Source organism: Camelina sativa, chromosome 10, assembly GCF_000633955.1.
Source record: "Camelina sativa cultivar DH55 chromosome 10, Cs, whole genome shotgun sequence".
Lineage (NCBI taxonomy): Eukaryota > Viridiplantae > Streptophyta > Magnoliopsida > Brassicales > Brassicaceae > Camelina > Camelina sativa.
Genome location: NC_025694.1, coordinates 7,109,669 through 7,124,357, shown reverse-complemented (window position 1 = coordinate 7,124,357; position 14,689 = coordinate 7,109,669). Strand labels below are relative to the sequence as shown.

The following is a 14,689-nucleotide window of genomic DNA, read 5'->3' as shown; positions in this document are numbered from 1 at the left end:
AATGGAAGGTAGATACATAACGTCTGCTTGGATATTAATTACTACGTTGAAGCCATTAAAAGTATCTCATTCCATAACATCGCATTCACAGTTATTTAGAGTATGACCAAAGTCAACCAGTTTTACTTTGCAAAATCATCTGGGATTTAACCTGCGGTATACCGCCGGCCAATTTTTTTAAAAAAAATTTAAATTAACAAAAAGTTATATTGTATGTTGTAGTGTTTTTGACCATGTCTATAATGTTTTTAATTCTCATTTTGTGTTTTTGGGATATCGTTGGTATAAATCTATTGATTATCTAAAAGTACATAATAATTTGAAAGTATGTTCTTAATAAATAGATGGTATTCTTAATAAATAGATGGTCTCCTAAGTATATTAAAGTATAATATAATAGTGTGGATTGTAATCTAAGTTAGATTGTCATATATTTTACATTTAGAAAATAGTTTTAGACTACTTAAAATTTGAAATTGTTACATTAAACTATATAGTTCATATGTTATGATATGAACATGTTGATACTGTTTAGGAAATCTATTACTTGGTTTATAATTAAAATTTTCACTTAATTTGGTTGTAATGAGAAAGTATATATAATATCATAACACATAAACATCTAATAATATATATACTATAATTTATTTTGAATTTGTTTTTGGATTCTTACCCAATAACATTTTTGGATATGGGAATTAGATATGTCGGAGGCCCATTTTGGATTGTGAAGCCCATAATTATCTGATATTATGAGAAGTCAAGTAGAAAAAAAAAAAAAATTCTTTTCGGTGTCTTCTCGAGTTTTAGATCTACGTGATACTCTTCATGGGCGATTCACAAGAACTTACATAATGGCGATCTCCGATTTACAATCAGATGTAACGATGAAAGCGAGAAGGTATTCTTTATTCAAATTTGCCATTTACATATATTTTGATATTCTACCTCAATGGGATTTTCGATTTTGATTGCCATATTTTTCATCTGCAATTTCGTGTTTATAAACTCGCGTCTGTGTCACAATCAATCCTGCAATTTTGTGTTTCTTAACACGTCTAGTTATAATTTCAACGATGACTGCTACTTCTTTAAGGAGTAAGTCTCAGTTTTACTTAATCGATTAATCTTCTCGTCTGTAACAGTATTTCTCGCTATGAGTCTGTTCAAGTCCGTCAAATATAATTTAGAGGGTCAATCAAGGTTGAATCTTCTGAAACTTGGATTACTGCACTGATGTGCGGCCAACCCTTCTTGTTGGGAATGAAAAACACATTTTGTAAAGTAGATACAAACCTCAACAGAATCCAACAACAACGCAATGGTTTTCCTTGGATATTGATTAAGGTCCTCCTCGTTTACAGCCATAATCTGGAACCTTGGGATTGCCTCACGAAATGCTAATGACAGACCATCAGCAGGCAGCCTGTGTGTAAACACAATTCATATGCAATTTTTTTCAGCATTATATATAAGTCAGATGTGGGAATATCTAATATTTGTAATGGCTTACGCTTTGATGAAAGCATCGACTTCAGGCCAGGCTGGATTGAGGTGAAGTTGTGAAACGTCAAAAGATTTTGGCAAACCTGAGGACGCAAACAACAATGTCACCGTTAGCATCATTGCATGCTCTATAAACTTGCTCAGCGAATCCACCCCACAAGGTACACGCCATTCTCTCATCACTATTACATATCACTTGTTAAACAATTTACAATAATGATAAAAACAAAAATAACAAAATTACTGAAAATATTGATAAAATCTAACCTCTCATCTCGCAACTCAAATTCGAGTTTCTGATTTGGTTTGTTGTTAACTTCAAGGGGCTCTATCTCACCAATGTTTACAACTTGTCCAACCACATCTAAACGTGGATTTAAGAAAAGTAATTAGAATTTATTTTGCAACTGTGTTGCTTGAAACACAATGTAATAAAAAGTGATAAGTCATGTATATAGTACTAACCAATCAACATGTTGGGATTCAGTTCACCACTGAGAATCTTCTGAAACTTGGCCAAGCTTAAGAAGTTGGAATCCGATTTTGGATCACTTCTCGTAACCATAGTCCCGTTTACAAAATTCATCTTGTAAAGATGATTTATGGGACGAAATTGTCCATTGGCATGTGTTAAAGAAAAAGTCTATATGAATTTCCACTCACCAACAGTTAGGTGGTTCACGTAACGTGTAACCAAGTCTTTTTTGACTGAGGCATGGATTTTCATTCCTTGAAATGATTAAAATAGAGAATCATAAGATGCATGCCATACATAAAATGTATACTACATAAATTACTTACAGTTTCATCAGCCATAATTAATTCTAGGGGTTCTCCAGTACGCCACTTATGCAGGACCTTAACTTGAACTCTCCATGCTGTCTTGTACGGACGGATATCTTGCAGGAATACAAATGATGCAGCCATTTCTCTCGATTAGTGGTTGGATATGCAGGATGTAGGTTTTAGCTGTGAGTGTTGGTATATTATTGTTCGTGAATATAGTATTTATAGATTCCAATATGTTTGATGACCAAGGGTATTGTAATCGCTGTATTAATTCAAAGCGAGATTACAATAATCTCTGTGTTATTAAGACAATGATTTTGCCCTTCAACATTAGTTTCCAAATAATCTATATAGAGAATTAAAAGTTTGGCTTGGTTGTAAAGTTTTGTATTTGTTTGGGAATTTGAATTAAGTGGGATGATATTTATGCATTCGATTACACGTTTTAGGAATATAGGATGTTAAATGATTGTACTATTGAGATTTGTAGAGATTATAGGAATCAAATGTGAGAGATTATGGCATTAAAATATAAATGTATTGGTCGATTTCTCAAATTATAGTAATTTAGTGCATTGAATGTTTAGGGACGAAGGTCGATTTCTCAAATTTTAGTAATTTAGTGCATTGAATGTTTAGGGACCAATGCAGTAAAATATAATTTATATTGATGGTCGATTCTCCATTTTAAGTAACTTAGTGCATTGAATGTTTAGGGACTAATATTGTAAATAAGCAACAATAAAAGGGTAGAAACAAAAATGTACTTCAAAAATGTATATATAGATTGGACTAGTTTTAAAGGTAAAAAAAAACTAAAAAGTTTGCCTATAAGTATGGTTACCTTCTTCTAGAAGACTAGCTAGAACCATTGTATTTTTGATCTGCTTCTGATCAAATATATTCAAGATAAAACGGTAATTTATAATTTGAGTAAAAAAAAAGTGGTAATTTATAAAATCATGAGAATATCTTCATGAAAAGTAATCCAAAAGAAAGTTCAAGAGCTATGAAAAATTAGGAACAATCAACAGTAATCCAAAATCTGTTTTGTGATATGATAAGAGATGATGAATGATTATTCAAATGGATCATTAGTAACTCCCGCATCTTCTCAGGTTTTAGTTGACACCAAATTTTTTCGTCTGACTTTGGACAGAGCAAATCAGCAAAATGTGAGTGCAAGTTTCTACGGCTTGTGTGGGCTCTTTAGGAACACAAACAAAGTCAAAAAGGTTAGGAATTGATAGGATTTGGGTATATGTCCGGTTTTAGCTATGAATCTTATACTCTTTTACAAAAATCAGACACGCTTCTTTTAGCAATTGAATTCAACTTTTTTTTTTATATTAGTTTTATTTTCTCAATAAATTTGTTACTTTGCTTTTTTTTTTTTTTTTTTTTTTTTTTTTTAATTACATGTTTCTTCCAAAACAAGTGGATGGATAAGAGCTAANTGTTACTTTGCTAATATATAAATTTGTTGTACATGTTTCAGTTATTCTTGCTGGTTTAACAAAACTTGAGGTTTTGTGAAAAGCTTTGGTTAATATTACTAAGAATTTATTAAGCATAGTAGTAGTAATTATCATTATCATTATTAGTAAAACCTAATTAAGCATAGTAGTAACTAAATAATAAAATTTCAACATGCTAGTAGCTTTGAAAAAGATTTTAGAAATTATTTAGAAGTACTAGTATTCCTCCCGTGCTATGCACGGCCATACGTGTGTAGTTTAGGAAAACCATAAAAAAATAGTACTGTAGAAGACAATTCTCTTTATTAAACTAATAAATATGATTAAAGAGTAAAGAGACAATGAATGAATCGTTACATATGATGAGTTAAGGTCAGTCATGGCCTCATGGGTGAATATGAAAATAAAAAACCAATTCGAACCTGTTTAAAAGTGGTTGAGTCTCGCTGACTACGACTCCCACCAAGCTTCGATCGTACCCAATTTGGCTTCATCTGAGCATCATGTCTCAAGAACCTTCTATTGTCCGAGCACACTATAAGTCTCCATATAATCTTCTTATCGCCGGAGGAATGTCTTCATGCGCTTCTTTTTCCAGTTTTTTTTTTTTTTTTTTTTTTNTTTTTTGAAAGATACGAAAGAAAAAGACATGGAAAGAAATACATAGGAAATATCAAATAGAGAAGAAGTTGAATTAAACTGGAGTTAAATAGATGATGAAACGGTTATAGATTGTGTTGCAGTTTTATCTTGATTCTTGAACGTATTGCTTGTGGTGTGCACAAATTTAGGGATTTAGGTAATTTACTTTTATTTTTATTAGTTGCACGATCTCGTGTACATTTGTTTTGATGTTTAAAAAAAAAAATTAAAATAAATTCTTATGTATCTTAATTTTATTGGATATGTGACTTGTGCTTTATAGGATAAGGATATTCAATCAAATATTTAAGTGATTTTTTATGATATTTTTGTCTACAAAACTATTGATTAAAAGCCATTTGTAGTTAGACTAACCATGACTTAAAAAACGTAAAAATGTCTTAGAATAAAAAAAAAAAAAAATAAGAAGAGAAAAGATAGGATTGGGCAAGAGATAATGGTTGGAAAGAAAGTCAAAACTCCATAAACTTCGCGGAAAAAGAAAGGATCCTCCGTAATGGTGGAAAATATGGGTTTTTATTCTTGCCATTACCGGAATAAAATCCAAACATTTAAAAATCAGCACTGACTTAGCCAAAGATGGTCACTTTAGTATATCATTCATTTCTCTCTCTCCTCCTTCCTCCCTGCTTCTCTCTCTCTCTCTCTCTCTGAGCACCAGAATCTAGGGTTTCTTAACAGTGAATCTTTTTTGCTTCCTCCTCAATAATCGTCTTCTGGTAAGTTCTCAGTCAATCAACTCACCTCACTCCCCCCCGTACACCACTTCTGCTCTCTTTAGCTCTAGGTTTTTTCTTTTTATTTGGGATTCAGTTCTACTTACACTCTGTTTCCTCTCTCTCTCTCTCTCTGCCTCTCTTTTGGGTTTTGCTCTTTTTTTGTTTTTTTTAATCTTTACCTAATGCGTGGACCATTTACATGGTCATGTATATCTGCTTCTAAGCCTATTATTGTCTTAGACTTTTAAAGGTTGTGCTCTTGTTTGTTCTCTGTTCTTTACTTTAAAAGGTTCTAAACTTGAGAACCTATGAGTGTTATTTGCTTATTTGCTTGTTTAAATCTCATTATTTTCTGGTGATTTTGATTTCATTGGTGATAAATTTGTGTAAAAGGGAGCTTTTTTTTCTTTTCTTCAGGTACTTGCGTTATAAAGCTCCCTTCTTTGGTGTAGAAGAGCAATACCCTTTGGAGAAATGGCAACTGAGAATCCTATTAGGATGTCCGAAAGCAATGAAAGATGGTCTAATTCTAGGCAGGTTTCTGTGCCTAATCGAAGTGGAAGTGCTCCACCGAGCATGGAGGGATCTTTTCTAGCTGTGAATAATCTATTGTCAAGACAGGTCGACTCTGGTTACACCGTGACTACTCATTCTTCTAAACACAGCCTTAACCGCATACCTTCTCCACCGATTTATTACCCTACTGAGTATCAGTTCATATACAATCGTGTAGGTAGATTTCGAAGTAACAAGGGATTGAATAAAGTTAATTCTCCCAATCATTTGTCCCCAGGTACACTTTCTACTCATAAGGAAGTGTCTGAGGATGAAAGCTCCCAACAGTTCTCTGTTAATAGTGTTTCAGATAAGACTAATGGGTTGGACATTCGTCTTTCCCCTCCTGGTTCTCAAGGTTTGGACGATTTCAGGCAGGTTCGGCTTCGCTTCCTTACCTTTAGTACTCATTAGTAACTTGTTTGTGAGTAGTGAAATGTCATTCTTTAGCTTTATAATAACTTCCAATTCAATCTCTTTTCATTGTAGGATGTTAGTTCTTCTAGGGCGACCCCTCAGCATAGTCAGTCTAACTCTTCAAATGGTGAAATGAATACAGCAGAGGAGGGTGGTAACTTCTCGGAGATATCAGATGATCTTATGGTTAAAGATAATGCTGCTTCAAGGACGAATGGTTCCACTGGCACTGAGAAGAGTCCTGATGATTCTGCTATCATCTCTAAAATGAAGAATACTAACATATCAGGATCCGGAACTGCTAAATACCCGCGAGAACGAAGGTATACAAGGCCAGAAAGGCAGCTGCACCAACAACAAAATAATGCAACTTGGATTCAAGGTGGCGGCAAAATGGGTTCTCATGGTGTAAACGATGCAGTTACGGGGACTGGACAGTTTCATTATGGACAACCTTACAAGTTCTCGGGTGATGGTCAGCCTGTGCTTCAGTCTTCAGGTTTTACTCCCCCTCTTCTTTACACTGCTACCCAAGCGCCGTATATGACTTCACCAGCTCATATGTATAACATGCAGTCTCCGGCTGTTTATTCTCCTCAGTATGGTTATGGACCATACACCAGCATGATCCCTCAATTTATGCCTGGATACCCTTCCCATGGTTCTGTTCCACTTATTGTCAGTCCAGATTTTATTCAATCTGGGCCAAGTGCGGGAAGTGTTGTCCACGGAGGTGAAATGCAGTATGCGGGACAACCTTCTTTCCCAGATCCTATGTATATGCAGTACTGTCAACAGTCATTCGGGCAGATGGAACCGCTAACTCCTAGGAACCACAACAATGCTCCTGAGTCTCAGAAAGATGATCCGAAGTTTCTTCGACAAATAAGAGGGCCAAGTAACTCTAATATGGGTAGAACGGGAATGGGAGTTAATTATTATGGAATCCAGCCAAATATGGGGATTATGGTGCAGTATCTTCCTACACAGCTCGCCCCTCCTCCTTCACCAGGTCCTGTTCCCTATGTCGAGGCATACCCTGCATGGCAGCAACAGGGGAGCTTGGAAGGTGGGAATGGCCCACGGTTGTGCAATTTTCTTGAAGGGCTGAAATCTGGGAAAGGCAGGAGGTTTGGTTTATCTGACATCACAGGACACATTGTTGAGTTCAGGTATGTTTTATCTTTCTTTCACGAGTCTTGTATCTTGTCTTGGGTTTTCTCCTAATCAGATAATAACAAACTTGAGTATAATCTTATTTCCTTTCAGTGCGGATCAACATGGGAGCCGATTCATTCAGCAAAAGCTTGAAAATTGTAATCCAGAAGAAAAAGCAGCTGTCTTTAGAGAAGTTCTTCCTCATGCTTGCAAACTAATGACAGATGTGTTTGGTAATTATGTCATTCAGAAGGTTTGTTCCTATTTGATCCCATGTCTTACAGTTTATTGTCAGACTCGACCCTTTTTATTGATTATTTGCGATATCTGTTTCAGTTTTTTGAATATGGAAACGCAGCACAGAGAAAGGAGCTTGCGGATCAACTCATGGGGCAAATAGTACCACTTAGTCTGCAGATGTATGGTTGTCGCGTAATACAAAAGGTACACACATCGCTACCTGTTGTTTGGAAATGGACTTTCTAAAAACAATTGGCTCATTGAGTGAAACTTTGTCGTGGTGTTAGGCTCTTGATGTCATAGAACCTGATCAGAGAGTTAGTTTAGCACGTGAACTTGATGGGCAGGTCATGAGATGTGTTCGAGACCAAAATGGAAACCATGTGATCCAGAAATGCATTGAGAACATCCCGGCAGACAGAGTTGGGTTCATGCTATATGCATTCCGTGGTCAAGTTTCCTCTCTCTCTATGCATCCCTATGGTTGCCGTGTTATACAGGTACATAACACTTAATTAAATGGTCTTTCCTTCTCCTGTTCTTGGTTTCTCTCGTTGTTACTCAAGAACCATGCATCTTCGCATTTTCTTTTCCCTTCTGTATAGAGGCTTCTGGAGCGTTGCTCACATGAGCATCAGTGTCGGTTCATTATCGAGGAGATATTGGAATCAGTATGCGTCCTTTCCAAGGACCAATACGGTAATTATGTCACACAGGTATGTGTACCATCTAAACTTACATAACATCAACTAAAGTCAAAGTAGACCAAAATGCCACAGTTAGTTTCATCAGATCACCACGTAAAACCAACATTGCTATTTTGCAGCATGTCTTGGAGAAAGGAACTTCTGAAGAAAGAGAGAGAATCGTGAGAAAACTATCAGGGCACATCGTGCAGCTAAGTCTACATAAATTTGCATCAAATGTTATAGAGAAGTGTTTGGAGTATGGTGGTCGAAGTGAGCGTGACCTCATCATCAAAGAGATTGCAGGGCCAGACGAGAGCTATGATAGTCTATTGGTGAGAGCTTGTGGACCAAACCTGATACATTTTCTTCTTTTAACTGATTGAATATTAATTGTAAGCCACTTTTAACAGATGATGATGAAGGATCAGTACGGAAACTATGTGGTGCAGAAGATATTTGAGACATGTACAGCTGATCAGCGTGCAACATTGTTCAGCCGAGTCAGAATGCATGCATCTGCATTGAAGAAATACACATATGGGAAACATATTGTTACTAGGTTGGAGCAGCCCTTTAGTGAAGGTATTAAAATTCCTCAACTCAAGTCAAGTTCGAATAGGCAGGTGCACAATCTAAATTCTTTGGAACAAATAAGGCTTTCCTCTTGATGTTGTATAGGCTGAAACAGGGCGAAGTAAACTATTAGACTTTCTTTGCTAGAAATAAGCGCTGTAGCACAAGACTGATTAGTAGACTTCAAATGATTGTTATATATGGGATCAAGAATGACATATTTTGGTTGGTTGTTTCTGCAGAAAATCAAGAATCAAGATGATGAGTGGCTCTTCTGAGTTGAAGGTAGTGGCCGACTCAGATTTACTCAATACAATTCGCTTTTCATGAAAGCTGGCTATCCATTGGGAAGATTTTAGATGATTGTGAAGGATGTTTACTTGGAATATTTATCGTAGCATAGCCGTTGTGATGATTGTGTGGCATGTTCGTAAATATTCATAAATGTATCAGTAGTGTACTTAAGTTTTGTTGTAACTGGTTTGTGGATTTTTCACCAAGACAATTCGAAACTTTCTTTAGACAGTATTACTACCGAAGCCAAATAATACATGCTTATCGTCCACAAGGCCTCCCTCTTCCGCAAATGTCTCGTGTGCTACACAATTTTATCTTGTATATCAGCACTCTGTTTTGAGGCAATAATTTTTCTCGTTCTTCTACCAAGAGGAAGCCAAAGTATGATATAATCAAAAGAGAAACTTGTCATTACATAAGAATTTGAAGCAAAGTAGCAGATCACATGACAATAGAAGAAACACCCCGCAAAAAATGGAAGCTCAAACTAAAACCAATAACCCTTCTAAGTTTGAAAGTGTAAATATTAGTTGTCAAAGAAAAGAAAGAAAATGTGATGTGTAATTGAATGAAAGAAAATGTGATGTGTAATTGAATGAAAGAAAATGTGATGTGTAATTGAATGGGACTCTTAAACAGGAGAGTCAATATTTGTTGTTAAAGAAAAGAAAGAAAATGTGATGTGTAATTGAATGAAAGAAAATGTGATGTGTATTGTGTAATTGAATGGGACTCTTAAACAGGAGAGTAAATATTGGCGTCGATAATAATAAGGTCAAGAGATGTGGCGTTATGGCTAACTTTTGAGCAAGAGTAGACAAATTAAGACTTTTCTTTTCTTGGTCAAGATAATTAAGTCTTTTCTATATTTGATTACTGGATTTGTACGGGAAATTCATTTCCTGTTTTTTAGGCTAACTCTTTGACTTTCTTTCTCTTTTTTTTGATAACTTTCCTTTGTATTACTTATATATGTAAAGTACAAAGAGAGAGAGAGAATTATTAATAATTTAAACAAGCGAGGAGGCTTAGGACAACGATTCACCATGGGGAATATGGGAAATTTAGGATCTGTGATCTTCTTCTGGGCTCTGCTGGTTGCTGTGGTAGCCATGGCCACCGAGCATCGTCCCATTGAGCGGACTAAAGGCATCAATGGTCTCGACAAGATCATCGTCCGCGACCATCGTGGTCGATCTTTTGAGGTATTTCTTCCGTTTGGTTTAGATTTTTTGTTGTTGTCATGTACAGAAAACATCGTTTCAAATCACCTTTTGAATAGAACCTAACTAGCAAAGTAGTGAATTGTGGCTGCCTTAGACTCCAAGGTCCATTTTTCTTGATGCAGATTCTGATTCATTTTGTTTGTTTGTTCAGGTTTACTTGTATGGAGGACAAGTAACTTCTTGGAAGAATGAGAAGGGAGAGGAGTTACTTGTTATGAGTAGTAAGGTAACTTCTGATTCACTCTATCTCCTATTCAGACCATGAGACAATATTGTTTTATGATTGGCTCTGTATCTACAAATCTACAATAGTTGACTAAGTTGTTATCCAAAGGAGAAGAGATCTAAAACCAGGTGTTAACGTATTGTGCAGGCTATCTTCAATCCTCCAACACCTATTCGTGGAGGGATTCCAATATTGTTTCCGCAAGTATGTGTTTTTTTTTCTTTCTAAATAAATCTTTTTGTTGAAATTAGTTATTGAATAATATGATCTGTTTTTGTTAATGAAATGATTTTTGTGTAAGCGCAGTATAGTAACACCGGTCCACTTCCCTCACATGGATTTGCAAGACAGAGGTTCTGGGAAGTTGAGGCTAATCCACCTCCTTTGCCATCAAAGACTTCTTCTCATGCATTCATTGACCTGATCCTAAGATCATCCGACGATGATTTGAAGATCTGGCCTCACAAGTAAGATTCTTGAAATCTCTCTTTCTCTTTCAACATTTTGATTAGGATTTTTTTACAAAAGAGTATGGACCAATGTGTTGATGATCTCTGTATCCATTTACAGGTTTGAATATAGACTGAGAGTAGCATTGGGGCATGATGGAGACTTGACGTTGACATCTCGTGTTAAGAATTCTGACACTAAGCCCTTTAACTTCACATTTGCTCTTCACCCCTATTTCGCTGTTTCCAATATCAGGTAATCCAAATCTCCCATAGTGAAACGAGACATAAGATATCATCTTTGAATTGTTGAATCAAGCTGGTTGTTGTATGTGTTCAGTGAAATCCAGGTGGAAGGATTGCACAAGTTGGATTACCTTGACCAACAAAAGAACAGAACACGTTTCACTGATCATGAGAAGGTTATAACTTTCAATGCTCAAGTAAGTCCCCCTTCTTTTTTCCTTTTGCCAGTTCAAATTTCAACCCTTCTTGTTTTATATTTCATCACTAATTAAAAAGCTACACCTTCAATAAAAAAAAGCTTGACAGGTTGTACCTAAGCACTCCAGACAACATAAGAATCGTGGACCATAAGAAAAAGAAGACTCTTGTTGTACACAAGGAGGGACAAGTTGATTCAAGTAATTAAACACATAGTTTTGTCAACATTACATAGACACATTATAAACAGTTTGGGTTTTTTAGTACTAATGATGGATGATTCCTCCTAATTATATAATGTGCAGTTGTGTGGAATCCATGGGACAAGAAAGTGTCCGATTTAGGAGTTGACGACTTTAAGCGTTTTGTAACGGTGGAAAGCGCGGCTGTCGAGAAACCAATCACGGTGAACCCAGGCCAAGAGTGGAAAGGAATACTACAAATGTATGTGGTTCCTTCGAGTTGCGCCAGTGGAAAGCATGACCCTAAAAAGTCTTGCATTCATCATCCTTGAAAAAAAAAAAAAAAAACACACTTCAAAACTGTCTTATTAAAGGATACTTGACGTTCCCAAGAAACATCACATGGCGAACATTTGAAGTTAGTTTGGTCCTCTTGACCAGTTTTATTGTTTTGTAATTGTAGTGTTTCGTAAATCTATGTTACATAATAAAGTGAAAAGGTGCTTTTTTATTGGGTTCAATAATTCTCTGATTATAACAAAATTAGTATACTTAATTATAAATTATAACAATAATTGAATTTGTTATTTTATACTACTATTTATTATTATTGGAGTTTGTAAAAAATCTTAGCCACAAAATGAAATCATCTCCAAGACGTTTCATCATCCATCATCATCCAATAATGAAAAGTTCTCTCTTTTTTCCCTACTCGTGGTTACTCTGTTCTCTCCCCAGGGGTAAAGAAGAGCTCAATCCAACCTGGTTTATCACAATCTCCGATAAGGGTTTTGATAAAGTCTGGAAATTTTTTGTGGATCGTATAGCAAAAGAGTGAGAATTCATCAAATGGGTTCGGTCTCGGGTCAAACCCGAATTGCAATGATGAACCTCTCTGTCTCGTCAGCTGAGAAGAACCCTAATTTTCGCTCGTCCCTTCTCAATTCTAAGGTAATCTTGTTCAGTTTCTTCGAGCTTCACCAAAAAAAAGATGACTTTTTCTGATTCCTTTTGTCTTCTCCTTCGTTTGTGTTTAGAATTCAATTTCAGATAGTTATGGGGTCTCTTCCAAATGCAGTACATTCCTCAGGGGTCAATTCCAAAGAATACTTTTTTCTTGCGTTCACCACGCTCGACCTTTGAGAAAACGAACAGGTAATGAATGCTTGAAATCTGTTATTTTGATTTGCAAAAACCAGACCAATCTCTCTTAGAACTGTAGTTGTGATTTGGTTTAGTGTTTGGTCACGTGAGCTGCGTCATGCCGTTAACGGAAGAGAATGTGGAGAGAGTGCTAGACGAAGTAAGGCCTGCACTAATGGCCGACGGAGGAAACGTGGCGCTGCACGAGATCGACGGGCTTGTTGTGGTTTTAAAGCTACAAGGAGCTTGTGGCTCGTGTCCTAGCTCATCAATGACGTTGAAGATGGGTATCGAGAGTCGTCTCCGAGACAAGATTCCAGAGATTATGTCCGTTGAGCAGTTTCTTGAATCCGAGACAGGAGGGTTAGAGCTGAACGATGAGAACATAGAAAAGGTTTTTTTTTTTTTTAAACGTTTTAGTATGTTTTTAATTTAGCGTCTTGTGTTTTGTAATCGATCTGAATGGGCCCTTTTTTTGGTTTTGTTGTTCAATTAAGGTTCTCTCTGAGTTAAGGCCGTACCTATCCGGTACTGGAGGTGGGGGGCTTGAGTTGGTTGAGATTGATGGTTACATTGTTAAGGTTCGGCTCACTGGACCAGCTGCTGGAGTTATGACTGTTCGTGTCGCGTTGACTCAAAAACTGAGGGAAACGATTCCTTCTATAGGTGCAGTCCAGCTTCTAGAGTGACGTTCACTTTTTTTATTATGTAACCTTTTTATTCATCTACAAAGCTTATTTTTGATTCAATATAATTTTACAGTACTTCCAGATTTTAGAATTAGTAGAATGACTCGTTTTTTCTGAAAGAAAAAAAAAAAAAAAAACTTAATTAGCCAATCAAATTCCGTAATATTTTATTTCCTTGTAACAAATTATTCTCTAAATATTCATTTTATGAAGTGTACTTGGTGAGCAAGGATACTCTTCTTATATTAAGTCGGGAAGAGGTAGAGACTAGAGAGGACGAAACATACACACACACACGTAGTTTCAACAATGTCACGGCTTATCATCAACCGAATGTTCAATCCCTCTGTCTGCAAAAATATCCTCGTAAGCTTCTCTTTCTTTTCCTTTTAAACCTTTTGTATTTGTTGTCTCTGACTACTTGAACATATACAAGGCAGAGACACACAAACGTTCGTCTGTTCTCATCTACATCTTACACGAGCGGGTTGGATTCGGATGATAAGACTAAAGTGAATCAGCCTTTCTCGTCTAGACCAGCCTACCCGTTTCTGTTGATTGACTACATACTTAACAATCCAAAATCTTCCTCGGATGGTCGCATAACAACATGCGATTACAATACTCCCAATGAAAAGCAAGTCTTGATTAAGGACAAGGATCTAAAGGAAGAGGTCTGTGATGCGATGACTGTCGGATTTTCACGTTATGGATTGCGAGTCGAGCTTTACTATAACAACGCCGCTAGTTCATATGGTCCAGCCATCTTTTACGAGCCCACTGACCCCAAGATAGAAAACGTGGCGACTTATCTACCTCCTCTACCCACCGGTTCCCAAATCCAAAGCCTGGCCATGTCATCTTTACCTATACGAGATAAAAATTGGGTAGTGGGTGTCAAATTAGTGGGATCTCAGTTGAGTCTCTGCAGGCCTTTTGGAAGCTGTAAATGGATCAACATCAAAACCATGCCTCACTCTGTAAACCCTTTATCGAACCTCATGTTTTCCAAGAAAGATAAAAGGTTCTACATCCCAACTCTCGGAGGTAACCGCTTGTGTTGTTTGGATCTCCACTCTGAGATACCCGGCTTCACCAAATTCAAGTTTGACGCTCTCCCAAAGTCGGTCTTTCAAGAGTTGACGGACGTGAGTGCATGTTCCAGGACAGACCATCTTGTGGAGTCTCCCACCGGCCAACTTTTCCTCGTCAAGTGGTAATAGCTTTTTTTTTTTTTTTTTTTTTT

At 36.5% G+C, this 14,689-nt stretch overlaps 4 protein-coding genes and 1 long non-coding RNA gene across 7 annotated transcripts in view; all 5 read left to right on the top strand.

The window, feature by feature from the left end:
- Nucleotides 725-2,672, top strand: LOC104717667. 2 transcript variants are annotated; one of them, XR_002033710.1, is made up of 4 exons: nt 725-901; nt 1,146-1,428; nt 1,527-1,667; nt 1,830-2,672. It is a non-coding gene; the product is annotated as an uncharacterized LOC104717667 (long non-coding RNA). The 2 variants fall into 2 exon arrangements; XR_002033711.1 differs by having other exon boundaries at nt 736-901; nt 1,365-1,428.
- LOC104717665 (pumilio homolog 6, chloroplastic) lies at nt 4,918-9,350 on the top strand. 2 transcript variants are annotated; one of them, XM_010435273.2, is made up of 10 exons: nt 4,918-5,155; nt 5,573-6,088; nt 6,200-7,299; nt 7,397-7,538; nt 7,622-7,729; nt 7,813-8,025; nt 8,131-8,241; nt 8,352-8,546; nt 8,625-8,796; nt 9,030-9,350. In XM_010435273.2, the coding sequence occupies exons 2-10, from the start codon at nt 5,630-5,632 to the stop codon at nt 9,047-9,049; spliced, it is 2,520 nt and encodes an 839-aa protein (XP_010433575.1). In that variant the 5' UTR covers nt 4,918-5,155; nt 5,573-5,629; the 3' UTR covers nt 9,050-9,350. The 2 variants fall into 2 exon arrangements, with proteins under 2 accessions (XP_010433575.1, XP_010433576.1); XM_010435274.2 differs by lacking the exon at nt 4,918-5,155 and having other exon boundaries at nt 5,669-5,776; nt 5,889-6,088.
- Nucleotides 9,901-12,135, top strand: LOC104717664 (putative glucose-6-phosphate 1-epimerase). The gene is made up of 8 exons (XM_010435272.2): nt 9,901-10,289; nt 10,462-10,536; nt 10,684-10,740; nt 10,843-11,003; nt 11,107-11,241; nt 11,326-11,428; nt 11,530-11,629; nt 11,735-12,135. The coding sequence occupies exons 1-8, from the start codon at nt 10,131-10,133 to the stop codon at nt 11,941-11,943; spliced, it is 999 nt and encodes a 332-aa protein (XP_010433574.1). The 5' UTR covers nt 9,901-10,130; the 3' UTR covers nt 11,944-12,135.
- Nucleotides 12,276-13,537, top strand: LOC104717662 (nifU-like protein 3, chloroplastic). The gene is made up of 4 exons (XM_010435270.2): nt 12,276-12,562; nt 12,649-12,766; nt 12,850-13,148; nt 13,252-13,537. The coding sequence occupies exons 1-4, from the start codon at nt 12,461-12,463 to the stop codon at nt 13,441-13,443; spliced, it is 711 nt and encodes a 236-aa protein (XP_010433572.1). The 5' UTR covers nt 12,276-12,460; the 3' UTR covers nt 13,444-13,537.
- The window catches only part of LOC104717663, a 1,547-nt gene continuing 520 nt past the window's right edge, over nt 13,663-14,689 (top strand). The window contains exons 1-2 of the mRNA XM_010435271.2: nt 13,663-13,809; nt 13,884-14,659. Coding sequence (XP_010433573.1) covers nt 13,753-13,809; nt 13,884-14,659 — 833 coding nt within the window. The 5' untranslated portion in view covers nt 13,663-13,752. The remainder of the gene's footprint in view (nt 13,810-13,883; nt 14,660-14,689) is intronic.